This window comes from Ursus maritimus, unplaced genomic scaffold, assembly GCF_017311325.1.
Source record: "Ursus maritimus isolate PB19 unplaced genomic scaffold, ASM1731132v1 scaffold_21, whole genome shotgun sequence".
Taxonomy (NCBI): domain Eukaryota; kingdom Metazoa; phylum Chordata; class Mammalia; order Carnivora; family Ursidae; genus Ursus; species Ursus maritimus.
In genome coordinates this window covers 7,714,502-7,730,656 of record NW_024424564.1, presented here as the reverse complement: position 1 = coordinate 7,730,656, position 16,155 = coordinate 7,714,502, and the positions used below count along the sequence as shown (strand labels likewise).

The 16,155-nt window shown below is 34.6% G+C and overlaps 1 protein-coding gene and 1 long non-coding RNA gene across 5 annotated transcripts in view; one reads left to right on the top strand and one right to left on the bottom strand.

Moving 5' to 3' along the window:
• The window catches only part of LOC103656837, a 37,787-nt gene extending 35,570 nt beyond the window's left edge, over positions 1-2,217 (top strand). Inside the window, exon 4 of one of the 2 annotated variants that reach the window (XR_005836664.1) lies at positions 1,466-2,217. This is a non-coding gene — a long non-coding RNA (uncharacterized LOC103656837). The remainder of the gene's footprint in view (positions 1-1,465) is intronic. The other variant, XR_005836663.1, reaches the window with a different exon arrangement.
• Positions 1-16,155, bottom strand: part of LEMD3 (LEM domain containing 3) — a 75,617-nt gene that overhangs the window by 26,703 nt on the left and 32,759 nt on the right. For all 3 annotated transcript variants that reach the window (XR_005836662.1, XR_005836661.1, XM_008684376.2), the window contains exons 4-6: positions 15,542-15,609; positions 1,049-1,128; positions 818-963 (exon numbers count right to left, since the gene is read on the bottom strand). Coding sequence is in view for 1 of the 3 variants with exons in the window: in XM_008684376.2 (XP_008682598.2) it covers positions 818-963; positions 1,049-1,128; positions 15,542-15,609 (294 nt within the window). In the remaining 2 variants the exon portion in view is untranslated. The remainder of the gene's footprint in view (positions 1-817; positions 964-1,048; positions 1,129-15,541; positions 15,610-16,155) is intronic.

Here is a 16,155-nt window from a genome sequence, read left to right as displayed (position 1 = left end):
AAATCTGATACTAACAAAACAAAGCAAAAAAAGAGAAATCTTATGACAGTTTCCACAGTGATTATTTTAACTGCCATAATGGGATAATGGAATAAGCCTTCAAAACGTGGGCTGAATTACCTACATAATTACGACTACACAGAACAATTCAGTATTAAACATTTTCCAGAGTTTCACTTAATCTCTCTAGAAAAACCATTTCCTCCATGATGCTGATAACTGAACATTTTTCTATTTTTTTTTAAACTACATATGTTTCACAAACATTTTCCTTTGCCACATTAAACTATTAGAAAAGAGAGTTTCCTAAGACTGTAAACATAACACTTGAGGAAAATTATTTTTAAAGGACTTGAACAAAGAAAAAAATGATTATCTCCTAAATTCCTATGATCAATCAAAATAGTCACATAAAATCCAGGAACCCAAATGAAAATTTTAACGCAGGTAAATGATATTTTTAAAATTAAAAATAATTTTAATGAACTTAATTTATATTTTATCATTTAAAAAATAAGTTTAATTTTTCTGTTTTCCTGTTCTGTTTTCTAAAGACATTCTTTGTCTTTTTCTATGACATTCTTCTAACAAAGTTTTATTCCACCTCCCTTTATACTACTGTTTTCTAAGCCCTTAGATTAATACTGACATTATAAAAAAAAAGAATTCAATATTATTCTACCTTAGTGAAGACTTCTGGATGTGATTTACAATGTCAGCTATCACAGAAGTAAATTCTCAACCCTGGCATTTGGTAAAATACAGATACAAAAATTCGAGACTATCAGGTATCTTCTTTCTCATCCCAACGACTTACCTAAGCATAACAACAATAATCTGTGGGTGACAGTGATAAAAGCACGTCGAAAGCGACACCAGAAAGACATCTGTGGTCTTGTGGACTGTAAAAACTGCACATCGGTTATATTTGTCAGTTGTTCCTCAGGGCCATAACCAACACACCTAGTTAAAAATAATTAAGGAGATCTTAGAGTCAAAATCACTTCTTATACTACCAAATGGTTAAAGTGGAAATTAAATCCTTTACCTTATTCCAACATCTTTTCCATTTTCTAAAATCCACTTCAAAGAAATATTAAATATATCTTCATATTCAGGGCCTAAATCCTAATAAGAAAAATGGAGAAAATAACTAAATATTCTTAGTAATTCACATTCATTTGACTCTATCTGTAAGGTATGCTATAAATACCATACTTTTATCTTTATAATACTTGAAACTGTATTACATAACAAAAATGTATTCATTAAGGAAAACAAAAGGAGGGAAAAAAGTCACAATTTCCTCATCTTCCTAAAATAAGCACAGTTACTATTTTGTTATGTTTTCTTTTTGGTTCGTTTACATTTACAGATTTGGAGGATTTTTTAAAATATAATTTGCCTTAAGTATTACCGTGATAAAAGTGAATTAACTAAGTTTTTTATGGAACCCTATTTTTAGATGAATAAATGGCAAACTATTCAGACTTGGCTATTTCACTGACATTTTTCTCAACAAGTGAATGAAGCAAGCACGTCACCTCAAGAAAAACAGCTGACTTTGTTACCAATTGTAACATTCAAGCTTTCAAGTGAAAAGTAAAATTTGGAAAAAGTTGCATCCATTACTATGAGCTTGACAACTTCAGAATACTTGAAAACCTTTGCAATGAGACTGGTGTGGTATTAAAGAATTAAAGATATCAATCTTGAAATGTGTCAACATTGGGAAGATTTGCATAAACAACGAACCAGTATTTTCCAAATGAATCATGCATGAGTTATAAAATCTTGCATATGTAAAAGATCTGTTGTACGTGTAAAACAAAAAAAGGACGTTAGAGACAGAGTGTACAAAAATCACTGACACGGTTTCAAATTGCACATTGCAACTCATCTTGAAGAAATTACCTCTCAGAGTTTTGGTACGGTATCAGTGGAGAATATCTACAGTTATCTGAAAAGAGTATTAATACTTTCTCCTGTTTTGACGACATTTCTGCATGAGGCTAAATTCTCTTGATGTACTTCAACCAAAACATCGCTACAGATTGAATACAGAAGTAGATATGAAAATCAAGTTGTTTTTTATTAACCTGTACATTAAAGATCAAAAAGATTTGCCCAAATGTAAAATAATGCCATTTCTCACTAAATGTTTTTATTTTGGAAAATAGTTATTTTTCTAAAAATACGTTACTTATGTTAACATGTAATAAGTTCATTATTCTTAATGAATATTTAAAATTTGATTAAATTTCTAATAAGGTAAATATATATCTAAATTTATCTATCTATCTATCTATCTCCCACAAACTAAGGCTATTTACAGTCCTCAGTAATTTTAGGACTGCAAAAGGGTCCTTCCTAAAACCATAAAGTTTAAGAACTGCTATACATAGGTAGATTATGTATTTTTTAATCAAAATATTAAAAGTAAAAGTGGTATCCCATTGTATATACTGTTTATTCCACTTGCTTTTATCACAAAATGAAGTACTGTGTCGACGTCAATAAACATGGAACAACCTACTTTTTTCCAGGAAAATTGTGTTTCTAGTATATGGCTGGTTATTTTATACTTTAATCAACCCCTTATTAATGAATGTTTAGAGTACTACCAATTATTTCAATATATCAAGTAACACTATAATAAATACCCTTAAAAATCTTTCCATTCAACAAATAGTTATTGAGAGTCCAATATGTGCCAGGTACTGTCCTAGAACCTAGAGATATAGCACTAAGCAAAACAGCCAAAATTCTGCGTTCACAGAGCTTATCTTCTATTCAATATTATATCTTTATGTACTTTTTTAAGTGCAAAGAATGAATTTCTGAAAGTAGCAGTAAGAAGTAATTTTAAAAAACTCCTTTAAGGGGCGCCTGAGTGGCTCAGTCAATTAAGCGTCCTAATCATGATTTCAGCTCAGGTCATGATCTCAGGGTCGTGAGATCAAGCCGCATGTTGGGCTCTGCACTGGAAGTGGAGCCTGCTTAAGATTCTCTCTCCTTCTGTCCCTCCCCTCTCTTCTCTCTTAAAAAAACAAAAAACAAAACAAAAAACCACTCCTTTAAAAAAAAAAAAAAAGAATTTTGTAAGTAATAGCTATTGTATTTTACCAACAGATTCTTCAACAGCAGTGGAAATTAAAGTTTTTCATTTGATCAGTACAATTTACTTCCTAATATGGAACTGGCAAGTTTTTAAAAATATATATATTAAATTTGAAAATTTAAAGTTTTATGAAGCAAAACTAATCCTGCTAGGCATCACTACTTATGTATAACTACCACCGGGATGTTTAGATGGTAAAGAGAACTATAAGCTACCTGTTATCTTTAGGAAAAAAAAAAAGTGTGATCTTTCATCGTTATTTATAAATAATCAAAAAACTTGCAGCAAATATAAGTATTTAATAATTGACAAATGACTAAGAGGGAGAAGCAGACTCTCTGCTGAGCAGAGAACCCACCACGGGGCTCGATTCCAGGACCCCAAGATCATGACCTAAGCCCAAGGCAGACACTTAACTGACTGAGCCACCCAGGTGCTCCATGACTAAAAAACTTTTTAAATGATTTTTTTGTCTAAGCCCTAACATTGCTTAAAATGTTATGCAATAAGATTATACAAAAATAATTTCAGGCAATTATGGTTTTGTTATAAAAATGCTACCAGAAATCACTTTGTGTATAACAAAAATCAAACAGAACTCATATTCATTTGCTCTAAAATTCATTTGCTTCCAAAATCAAGAGAACTTACTTCTGGTTACGTTGCATGGATCAGGATTAGATAAAGCACAAGCTATAGAGGGCTTTGAAAATCCACAAAGCAAGATTAATATGGGTTATCCAGGGAGCTGGAAACATTGCAGTCATTCCTCTTCGTAATGTATGCGGTTTTTTTTTTTAAGTTTTTATTTTAATTCCAGTTAACATACAGTGTAATATTAGTTTCAATATAATGATTCAACTATTCCATACATCACCCAGTGCTCATCACAAGTGCACTCCTTAGTCCCCATCACCTATTTCACCCATTCCCCCCCCCCCACTTCCCCTCTGGTAACCATCGGTTTGTTCTCTGTAGTTAAGACTCCGTTTCTTGATTTGCCTCACTCTCTTTTTTTCCCCTCTATTCACTTGTTTTGTTTCTTAATTCCACATATGAGTGAAATCATATGGTATCTGTCTTTGGCTTATCTCATTTAGCATTATACTCTATAGATCCATCTTGTTGCAAATGGCAAGATTTTCTTTTTTATGGCTGAGTAATATTCCATTATATACAGCTATGTTATCTTCTTTATCCATTTATCAACCAGTGGACACTTGTACTGCTTCCATAACTTGGCTATAGTAAATAATGCTGCTATGAACATTGGGGTGCATGTACCCCCTTGAATTAGTGTGTCTGTATTTGGGTACTCAGTAGTGAGATAGCTGGATTATAGGGTAGTTCTATTTTTAACTTTTTTGAGGAAACTCCACACTATTTTCCACAGTGGCTGCACCAGTTTGCATTCCACCTACAGTGCACAAGGGTTCCTTTTTCTCCACATCCTCTCCAACACTTGCTGTTTCTTGTTTTTGATTTTAACCATTCTGACAGGTGTGAGGTGATATTTCACTGTAGTTTTAATCTGCATTTCCCTGATTATGAGTGATGTTGAGGATCTCTTCAACTGTCTGTTGGCCATCTGTATGCCTTCTTTGGAAAAATGTCTGTTCATACCTTCTGCCCACTTTTAAATTGGATTATTTGGTTTTGTGGTATTGAGTCTTATAAGTTCTTTATATATTTTGGATACTAACCCTGTATCAGATACTCACCCTGTATCATGTCATTTGCAAATATCTTCTTCCATTCTGTAGGATGCCTTTTAGTTTTATTGTTTCCTTCGCTGAACATAAGCTTTTTATTTTGATGTAGTCCCAACAGCTTATGCTATGCTCACTACAAGTGTAGCTACCATCTGTCACCATACAATACCACTGTAATACCATTGACTTTATGCCCTAGACTGTATTCCTCATCCCTATGACTTATCATTTCATAATGGGAAGCCTGAACTTCCCACTTTCCTTCACTCATTCTGCCTACCCCCTTATCCCCTCCCATCTGGCAACCGTCAGTTTGTTCTCTGTATTTATAGGTCTGTTTCTGCATGTTTGCTCATTAGTTTGTTTTTTAGATCCCATGTATAAGTGAAATCGTAAGACAGGAATATTTTTAGAAATCCATGAAACATACATGTTATATTTACCTGTGTTTATATATATGCTCTTCAGCTTCTATTACAACAATATGCAAGACATAATGACATTTTGGTGTTAATATACAGAACTCTGAGGGCTAGACTATACATGTAAGTTTCAAATAATGTAAAAACAAATAAATTTCTAAATTCATTAGTTGTATCTTTTAAATATAAAAATTTTAGAAGGCCGAAGATATTATAAATAGCATTACTGCCTTCACTAATTATCCTTAAAAATGTGCATAATTGTTCATACTAACAAGGACACCTACCCTAATAAGCTAAGTATGTGGAGGAACAATGAGCTTAAAACTTTTAGTTATAAAATAATAAGGGTAGGAGAAGAGTATCTGTTATTTTCTCATTTTGCTTTCTTTCCCCATGTTAATACCACCTCATATCCACTTACTATTTGGAATAAAATGGAACCATGGAATGTCCCTTTAAGAACACACAAAATACAAAAGACAATTTATAACTTATTTAAAACCTCATTAAAGAATTAATAGAGTATTAAGGTCTGAAACAGACCTTTACTTCCACAAATGTTCTACATAGTATACAGAGTTCTGTAGTATTATAAAACAGAATTTTTGAAGAATTAGAAGTTGAATTTTTTCTTCTGGCTGCGCTAATTAAACAGCTCATGCTAGGGGTGCCTGGGTGGCTCAGTCGGTTAAGTGTCTGCCTTCGGCTCAGGTCATGATCTTAGGGTCCTGGGATCGAGTCCCACGTCGGCCTCCCTGCTCAGCAGGAAGTCTGCTTCTCCCTCTCCCTGCCCCTCCCCCACTCGTGGTCTCTCTTTCTAATAAATAAATAAAATCTTTAAAAAAAATAAACAGCTCATGCTAACATTATAGCATGCATAGCAGCTTCCTGATTTTAAGAGTGGAAAGTATTTTATTATTCATTTTTTTGTTGCCACCTAGAAAGCTGTACGGTAAGGGCAGGCCAACCTTTTCTGTAAAGGATCAAAGAGTAAATATTTCAGGCTTTGTAGTCATATACATTTCTGGTCTCTGCCACATATATTCTAAGCAACCTTTAAAAATGTTGTAAAACCACAGCTACAAGGCCATACAAAAAATAGGCCCAAAGGCTGTAGTTTGCCAACCTCTGAGGTAAGGCATACTTGCATCATAAAATGCCCATTTTCTAATCACTGATGACACAAATTTTTAAAGCAAGTCTATTACAATTATTACTATTTACTTATAGGCAATAGCTTAGTCAACGTACTGCTGACTGCTTCATTTAAATCGTTCTAAGTTCAAAGCGTATTTTCCCAAATCTTTAACAAATCTATTTTAATATATGGTGTGTGAAAACACACGCACCTAAAATTCCCAATCCAAATTTACCTTATTTGCAAAATAATTGGCAAAAACATGTATTTTTTCTTAAAACTGACATCAGTGCTTTGAACTGAGATTACAGTTTCACAGCATAAAAATAATACTGTCTCATGTAAAAGACTCAGCTCATTAAATAAAGCTACAAAGCATTAGTAAGAAGGGAAAGAAATGCTGATACAGGGAGAAGTCAAATACGGATTAAAAACCTATTGGGTAGCTCACAAAATGGATAATGTACATGGTAATAATAACTAGATGGCTTTCCAGCAGGAAATATTCTGTTTAATTGTGACATGACATACGCTATACATGTTACCTTTGAAATTAATCAAAATAGGACACACGAAAATCAATACAATGGTAAATACGATTTAATTCTTGATGATTCAGTGGGAACTTGGTCATTCACCTCGAGGAATAATGGAAAGAACATGCTTCTTAAACAAGCAGGCCTGGGGTCAGATCATGACTCTGCTACTGATTAGCTATTATGTATAACCTCAAGAGGAGACAAAAAATTACATCATCTATGCAGATGTATCTACTTTGATCACTTCTTCAGATCCTAACCTTTATTCAGGGTCAGTCCCTTGCTCACTCCAAAGATGGTTATGAACCCAATCCTTCCATCTAAGAGGAAGAACAGTATAGTGAGAAGAGCAAGCACATTAATTCTATTCCCAGCTTCACCACTTACCAACTAGACGATGTAATCATTAAATCCCTCTGAGCTTTAGTTTCTTTATAAGGTGAGTTTGATACTACCTACCTTACTGGGTCATTGTGAAGTCAGAGGTACTAAGAAAATCCTAAGATAAATTGTACTTGATAAATTATAGTTATTTTTTTAAAGATTTAATTTATTTGAGAGAGATCGGGGAAGAGGAACAGAGAGGGAGGGAGAGGGACAAGCAGACTCTGTACTGATCGCGGAGCTGGACGTGGGGCTTGACCTCACAACCCTGAGATCATGACCTGAGCTGAAACCAAGAATCAGCTGCTCAACCTACTGAGCCACCCAGGGGCCCCGATAAATCATAATTATTAAGAAATTTATCCATCATTCCATTTCTCAGAACATTTATTTTCCCACAAAGACACAATTTTATTAACAGTGATTAGCATTCCAAGCTAGGCCATAAAAGCCTATCCAGCCCCCAAATTCTGCACATTTGCAGCTATCTTCTTTCCTAGTATTTTCTTCACAAATCATAAACATACTCATTGTGTTGAAGTTTAAAAAGGTTTCGAAAATGAACCAGAAAATGAACACCATTCGTTACATCATTTAGATGGAAAGTTACCATACAAAGCTGACACCGTTTAACTTAAAAACAAGCCTATGTCTCTTCATGAAAATTTAATGCTATGTATTTCCTAAATGTTCCACCAGAGGGACCTCTTAACTTTTCACATATCAAAACAAGCTTTCATTCTCAAAAATGATGAAAGTGGGAAAAAAAAATGAAAAAAGTCAAGAAAAACACTGGAGGAATGATTCAGAAAAAAGAGTGTTTAAATTAACTGTTAACTTTATTTAAATTTCCTTTGAAAGAGAAAGTAGGCAAATAAAATAACGGAATGTGAAGCATCAAACTCAAAAGAAAATAAAAAAAAAAATTCACTGAGGTTTACTTATTCATTCATCTTACTCAACCAAACATTTACTCATATTGTGCTTAAAACGCACTGGCAGTTGGGGAAAAATTAGCTCACACTCACAGGAGTTCTGTGTATCCTTTAGCCCATTTACTCCTGAATGCAAACACTTAATTGTGCTGCTGGTGAAACCATAGTACAACTACACGAAATGTATGACAGATCTCTCTCCAGAAGCAGGGAGCCTACGATATATGTATTATCATCATGGTTTTAACATCAGCTTTGTAGTGAGATTCTTCCATATTTATGCTAGAACTTGGATAAAATAAATCACCAATTTTAGCAAGACTGTGCTAAAATGGTCATTCCAAATTAGAAAGTAATTTGGCAACATACATCAAAAGTATTAACAAAAGCTCATGCTCCTTAAAAAGCAGTTTCCTTTCTAGAACTATTTCCTAAGGAAACAATCAGAAAATCAAATACTATATGCAGATTAGAGGGCTTTCATAATACTGACAAACCACAAACCAATACAATGCAATACAATCATATAAAGAAATATTACCCAGTGATAAAAAGAAGTTCAAAAACCTGAACAATGACATGACAAAATGCTCAGGATAATTTTAAGGAAAAAATATATAAACATCTGTAATATGAAATACTTATAATTTATAGTGATACTAACTGTAGAGATGAAAACATAAGATAAAACTAGAGAAAAATGAACCCAAAATGAGTGGTTAGCTTCAGGTGGTGAATCTGAAATGCTTTTCTCCTTTTTTTACCATTAGTTAAATCATGAGCATGACTTAATGTTATACTGAAAAAAAAAAAACTATTAAAAATAATACTTAAAAGTTTTATCTAGACCTTAAAATTTTATTTATGGGGAAAAATTCCTGTTTAATGCTCTTTTTTTTGAAGTGGCAACCCAAAATACATCATTGGTGGTAACAAGCCATACCAGGTTTCACAGCATTTGAAAATACAAAGTAACTTCACTTAACTAATTAAGACTGGAACTAATCCAAAATCTTTTGTAAAAACTTAATTAGAAATTCTATTGAATTTAAAAAAAAAGTAAAACCAATCTAAAACAAAATAATTCCAGGTAAAAGATATGAAAATCTCTTAAGACTGGAGTTCATTAATCTCCATTTTTTTAACTCAATACAGAGTTTCCAACTCATCTCATGCATGGATATGTCCAGTAACTCCTCTGTTGCCAATCTTTAGTAGAAATAATCTCTCATACCCTACTGCTGCCTGGCTTAGATTCTGACTTGTCCCAACCCTGGCTCTGTGTCCCTTCTTTTTACCTTATCTTACTGCTGACCCACAGCTGCAACCAAATGGGGGAAGGGGGTAGTGGTTAATCATCCTTGCACAGGAACACCTGCCTCTTCCTCAGCTCTAGCTTAACTAATCAATCCCTATCCCACTCCAAGCTCTATCCCTTCCCTTTAGTCCTTTAAATGGAGTACTCAGGAGCTTTTAAGAGTCTCAGGTTCTTCTGAAACGTAAATTAATCCTGTTCCAGGAATTTATGACCAACCACAACACATATCTGTGCCATTACCTCTCTAAGATATTTAACTGATAAAGAGAGAGAGGAGAGAGAGAACAGGGAGCACTGCTTGGGATCAGTTTTTTCTACTGCTAAAAATACAAACACTTTCAATTATCTCATAAAGAACTACTTACTTGCTTTGGATTCCCACGTGCTATGCCCCTCCTCGAGAAATATTTTATTCTGTGTCCTCAGTAGCCTACTCAATCCAATCCCTTCTTTGCTCCCACCTCCACAATCCACTTAGCAATTCTTCCATCCCTAAGACAGAGCCCCATAGTCATAACTCCACCTAATTTAAGATCTTTTTGGATCCTGATTCTTTAGCTATCCAATCTATTAGCTATTATACTCTGCACAAATTTGTCTGTTACCAGTGTTCTCATCTAGGTCAAAACTGAAAATGAAGAAGGGAACAAGGTAGGTTGTGAAGACAAATCCTATAACATGTTATTAGAAACATCTCTCCAGAGTGACCCAGATTTAATTAATTAAGAAACACAGAAAAAGAACCAAAATTTATTGGGAAGCTACTATAACCATCAGGCACTGAGCACTTCAGTCTCCCAACCACTCTGACAAGAATTAATAACAGTCTCACTTTCATACTAAGAAACAGGTACAGAAAAGTGAAAGAACTTTACCAAGACACACAGCTTTTATGTGGCAGTGCCAGAATGTGAACCCACATATTATACTGTCTTAACATCTTTTGGATATCTACATTAAGTAGATTAAGCTAATCTGAATCAAGTTAAAAACAATCCACATTTCTCTTTTTTAACAAGCATATCATGGGAAATTCATCACAACTTTAATGAAAGCCTTTAAAAAAAGGCTATATTCTAGATTTAAAAAAAGAGAGAGAGAGAGGCAGTGATATCAGCAAGATGACAGAATAGGAAGCCCCAGACCATCCTTTCCCCATGGACTCACAAAATCAAAAATACACAGACCAATTCCCTTTGTAAGAGATCCAGAAACCAGTTAAAAGGCTCCTGCAACCCAAGCAAGTGTGAAACTAGCAGCATGGAAGCCAGCAGGAAAATTGGTAGCACTCGCTCACCAGAGCCCCGTCCTGTGGCACAACGTGGTGTAACCAGAAGAAAATTCCCAACTCCTGGTTTATCCTTGAAAAGGGGAAGAAAAGACTGAAACATAAGTCTAATGTTTAGTATTTCTGAGAGGCTACCAGAAGGACTGGTTTCTGTCTTGCCTGAATCTAAGCACTGACAGGTAAGAGCACCAGCTTGAATGCAGCTGAGAACAAAGGCAATGGTTTGAACTAGTACCTACTCACTCGCCATTGCCCTTCTCCGCAGATCAGTGAAAAACGAGTAGGAGAAACCCCCAAACTCCTGGCTTCTCCCTGAGGAAAGAAAGTGTCGAAGTATGTGTCCAATGTCCCAAGTTCTCAGGGAGCCGCCAAAGGGACTGGTTTCTGTATCACTTGTCTCAGAGCACTGAGGAGACCTTACATAGTCTAAAGGCTTGGGGTTTGCTGAGAACAAAAAAGAGCAGGACAGCTCGCTGCTGCTCCAGAGGACCCACAGTACAGCAGACAGACACCAGAGGGAGCAAGAGATTACAAGATCCTGGAAAAAAAAAAAAAAAAAAAAACCCTGCAAAATCTTTTTAGTCGGGAATTTGCACCCACAAATCCAGAGATGCATCTACAGAAAAGGTTTGAGAGGACCCAAGAATCTCTATCTGAAATCTCTGGTGAAGGTCTTCTCTGCACAAAGGCAGTCTCTAAAGGCTGGGAGATACGGCTGCGTCTTCAAATGCATAGATCCCAACTAAGACACAAGGCACAAGAAGGAAACAATAACACTGGGCCCAACTAAAGGAACAAAATAAACCTCCAAAAACTGACCCTAAAGGAACTAAGGTATATGAATTACCTGACAAAAATTTCAAAATAACGGTCATAAAGATGCTCAACAAGCCCAGGAAAACAACACATGAATGAAATGAGAACATCAATAAAGACGGAAAAATAAAAACAACAAAACAAATTCTGGAGCTGAAGAATATAATAACTAAATTGAAAAATTCACTAGATGGGTTTATAGCAGACTTAATCAAACAGTAGAAAGAATCAAGGTACTCAAAGAGAAGTCATTTGAAATTATCCAGTCAGAGGAACAAAAAGAAAAAACAATGAAGAGGAATGTAGGAAGCTTAAGGGTCCTATGGGACATCACCACTCAGACCAATATATATATTATGGAAGTCCCAAAAGGAAAAGAGCGAAAAGGGCAGAAAACTTTCCAAATCTGGGGAAAGAAATGGACATTCAGATTCAAGAAGCCCAAAAGCTTTTTATGGGATACAGCAAAAGTAGTACTAAAAGGGAAGTTTACAGTGATAACAGCTACATTAAAAAAGAAGATAGATCTCAAATAAACAACCTCAAGGAACTAGAAAAAGAATAAACTAAGCCCAAAGTTAGCAGAAGGAAATATTAAAGATGAGAGTAAAAATAAAACAGAGAACAGACAAAAAGAAGTTGGTTTTTTGAAAAGATCAGTAAAACTGAAAAGCCTCAAAAGAAAAAGAAAGAAAACTCAAAATCAGAAAGAAAAGAGAAGATAGTAAGTCTGATGTCGCAGAAATACAAAGGATTAATTGCCAACAAATTGGATAACCTAGAGAAAAAATAGATAAATTCCTAGAAACATATAACCTACCAAGACTGAATCACAAAGAAATAGAAACTCTGGACAGACTGTAACTGGTTAGGAGATTGAATCCGTTATCAAAAACCTCTCAAACAAGAACCCAGGACTCGATGGCTTCACTGGAGAACTCTACCAAACATCACTAATCCTTCTCAACTTCTTCCAAAAAATTGAAGAGAAGGAAACACTTTTTCACACTCATTTTATGAGGTCAACATTATTCTGATGCAAAAGCCAAACAAAAACACACAAGAAATGAAATACAAATCAATGTTCTCGATAAATACAGATGTTAAAAATCCTCAACAAAATGCTATCAAACTAAATTCAACAGCATATTAAGAGGATCACACACCATGACCAAGGAGGATTTACTCCTGGAATCCAATGATGGTCCAACATACAAAAAAACCAATCAGTAGGATACACACATTAACAGAATGAGGATAAAAAATCACACGTTCATCTCAACAGATGCAGAAAAAGCATCTGACAAAATCAATACCTCTTCATGATTAGAAACACTCAACAAAGTAGGAATAAAGCAAATTACCTCGATATAATAAAGGCCACATATGAAAAGCTCACAGCTAATATCATATTAGTTTTTCCCTGGAGAATAGGAACACGGCCAGGATAAGGATGTCCACTGCTGTCATTTCTATTCAATACATAGTACTGGAAATCCTAGCTAGAACAATTAGGTAAGATAAGGAAATAAAAGTCATCCAAATTGGAAAGAAAAAAGAGAAAGTACCTGTTTACAGGTGACATCTTATACCCCACAGATTACATATACACATATAGATACATCTCTCTCTGTCTCTTTCACTGTCTCTCACTCACACAAAACTGTTAGAATAAGCAAATTCAGCAAAGTTGCAGGATAAATAAGCATACAAAAACAGTTGCACTTTTATACACTAAAAATGAACAATCAGAAAATGAAATTAAGAAAATCCCATTTATAATAGTATCAAAAAGAATACCTATGAATAACTTTACTAAGGAGGTAAAAGACTTGTACATGTAAAACTACAAAACATTACTAAAAGAAATTCACAACACAAATGGAAAGACACCCCATGCTTATGGATTAAAAAACTTAATATTGTTAAAATGTCCAGGCTACCCAAAGTATTCTATAGATTCAATGCAATCCCTATCAATTGCAACCCCAATTGCATTTTCTCAGAAATAGAAAAACCAATCCTAAAATTTATATGAAGCCACAAGGATTAGCCAAACCGTCAAAACAATTTTGGGCAAGAAGAACAAAGGCAGACGCCTCACATTTCCTGACTTCAAAGCATATTACAAAGCTACAGTAATCAGAACAGTATGGTACTGGCCCAGACAGACATACAGACCAATGAAAGAAAATAAAGAAATTAACTCACACATAATACAGTCAACTGATCCTCAATAAGGGTGCTAAGAACACACAATCAGAAAAGGACTGTCTCTTCAAAAAATGGTGTTGACAAAACTGGATTTCCTCATGCAAATGAATGAAATTGGACCCTTATCTTATACTATACACAAAAAATCAACTCAAAACGGATCAAAGACTTAAACCTAAGACATGAAAAGATAAAACTCCTAGAGAAAAAGCTTTATAACATTGGTCTTGGCAGTGTTTTTTGGGTTATTGACACAAAGCACAGGCAACAACAAAAACAACAGACAAAAGAAACTACATCTAACTAAACAGCTTCTGCAAACAAAGGAAAGAATCAACAGAGTGAAATGGCAACCTAGGAATGAGAGAAAATATCTGCAAGCCATATCCAAAATAAAGAAGGGACTTCTACAACTCAATAACAAAATCAAATAACCTGATTAAAAAATGGGTAAAGTACTTGAATAAACATTTCTCCAAAGAAGACAAACAAATGTCTAATAGGCATAAGAAAAGATGCTCAACATCACTGATCACCAGGGAAATGCAAACCAAAACTACAATGAGATATCACCTTACACCGGTGAGGATGGCTATTAAAAAATAAAACAAAAAAGCAAGTGTTTTTGAGAATGTGGAGAAAAAGGAACCCTTGGAAACTGTTGGTGGGAATGTAAAACAGTATAACCACTATGGAAACCAGCATGGAAGTTCCTCAAAAAATTAAAATAAAACTATCATATGCAATTCCACTTCTAGGTATTTACCCAGAAGAACCTGAAACAGGATCTGAAGGATATTTGCACTCCCTGTTCACTGCAGCATTACTCACAATAGCCAAAAAGTGGAAACGACATAAACATCTATCTACAGATCAATGGATAAAGATAATGTGGTGGATGGGTGGGTGTGTGCGCAGTATTATTCAGCCTTAAAAAAGGAAGAGGGGTGCCTGGGTGGCACAGCGGTTGAGCGTCTGCCTTCGGCTCAGGGCGTGATCCCGGCGATCTGGGATCGAGCCCCACATCAGGCTCCTCCGCTATGAGCCTGCTTCTTCCTCTCCCACTCCCCCTGCTTGTGTTCCCTCTCTCACTAGCTGTCTCTATCTCTGTCGAATAAATAAAATCTTTAAAAAATATAAAATAAAAAAATAAAAATAAAAAAATAAAAAAATAAAAAATCCTGCCCATCTTAACACTTAACACTCATTCACCTTAATCTTCTGTATCCTTCCTTTCGTATAGTATTTCCTAAAACATTACATATAGTGGTTTAGAAAATTCATCTGCAAATTCTCTTAGCACCCTGAGATGACATTAATCTGGAGCAGAAGATTTAAAATAAATGACAATGGTTAGATGCTTACTTGCTTTCTTACATGCTACTTACCTATCTCAATTTCTCTCACACCAATGTTGTTTGTACCCTTTCCAAATTAATTATATGAGAGAATGTTCTAAAACAAACTAAAACAAAATATGTTGAGTAATTCTGCTTCTGTATCTGCTCACATTACACCAAACAACAGGCCCAAGCTTGTAACAGTACGATTAAAGAAATCAAATGTGTGGTACTTTTGTATAAGTTGTAATAATTTATATATAATTTATATAAAAGAATAAAGTTATCAAAATTCTAATTGTACTGCTTACTTTTAAATATGCAGCTGCCTCTTGGACAGAAAGTGTTCTCTGACTAGAACTGCCACATTCATGATCTCCTGGAAAGATTAGCATATTATTAATTTTGAAACAGTACTATGATAAAGAGAAGAAAACAAACATGATTAATCAAAATATTCTCAAATTACACAATTACAGGTTATATTATTATAATCAATAAAGAAAGAAGATAAACACTATTTAATTTCCTATAAAAAATCCAGTAGGTAATAAAAAACAAATAATTATCTTTACATAAACCGCAATCTTTAAATGCATTTCTAAATAGTCCAGATAGGAACATGCCTTCTATTTCCAACTGAATCGTTGGTCAGAGTAGGAACCATGTCACAGTGATGCCTATCCACAGATCTTGGCACACAGAAGGCCCTCCAGAGAGTCACTGTTTTTCAAGAGGGGAAATTCATTGTGGTAACTTACACATTTATTACTAAAGCTATTAATTCAAGGATTCAAATAAGTTCAAATTAAAATGTACATTCTGTGTATAAGGATGGTGGCTATGCCTATTTTTAGCAAGGTGTGTGCATGCTTTAAAAACTATTATAACACAGATCAACAGGGAAATCAGACAGAAACTTCTA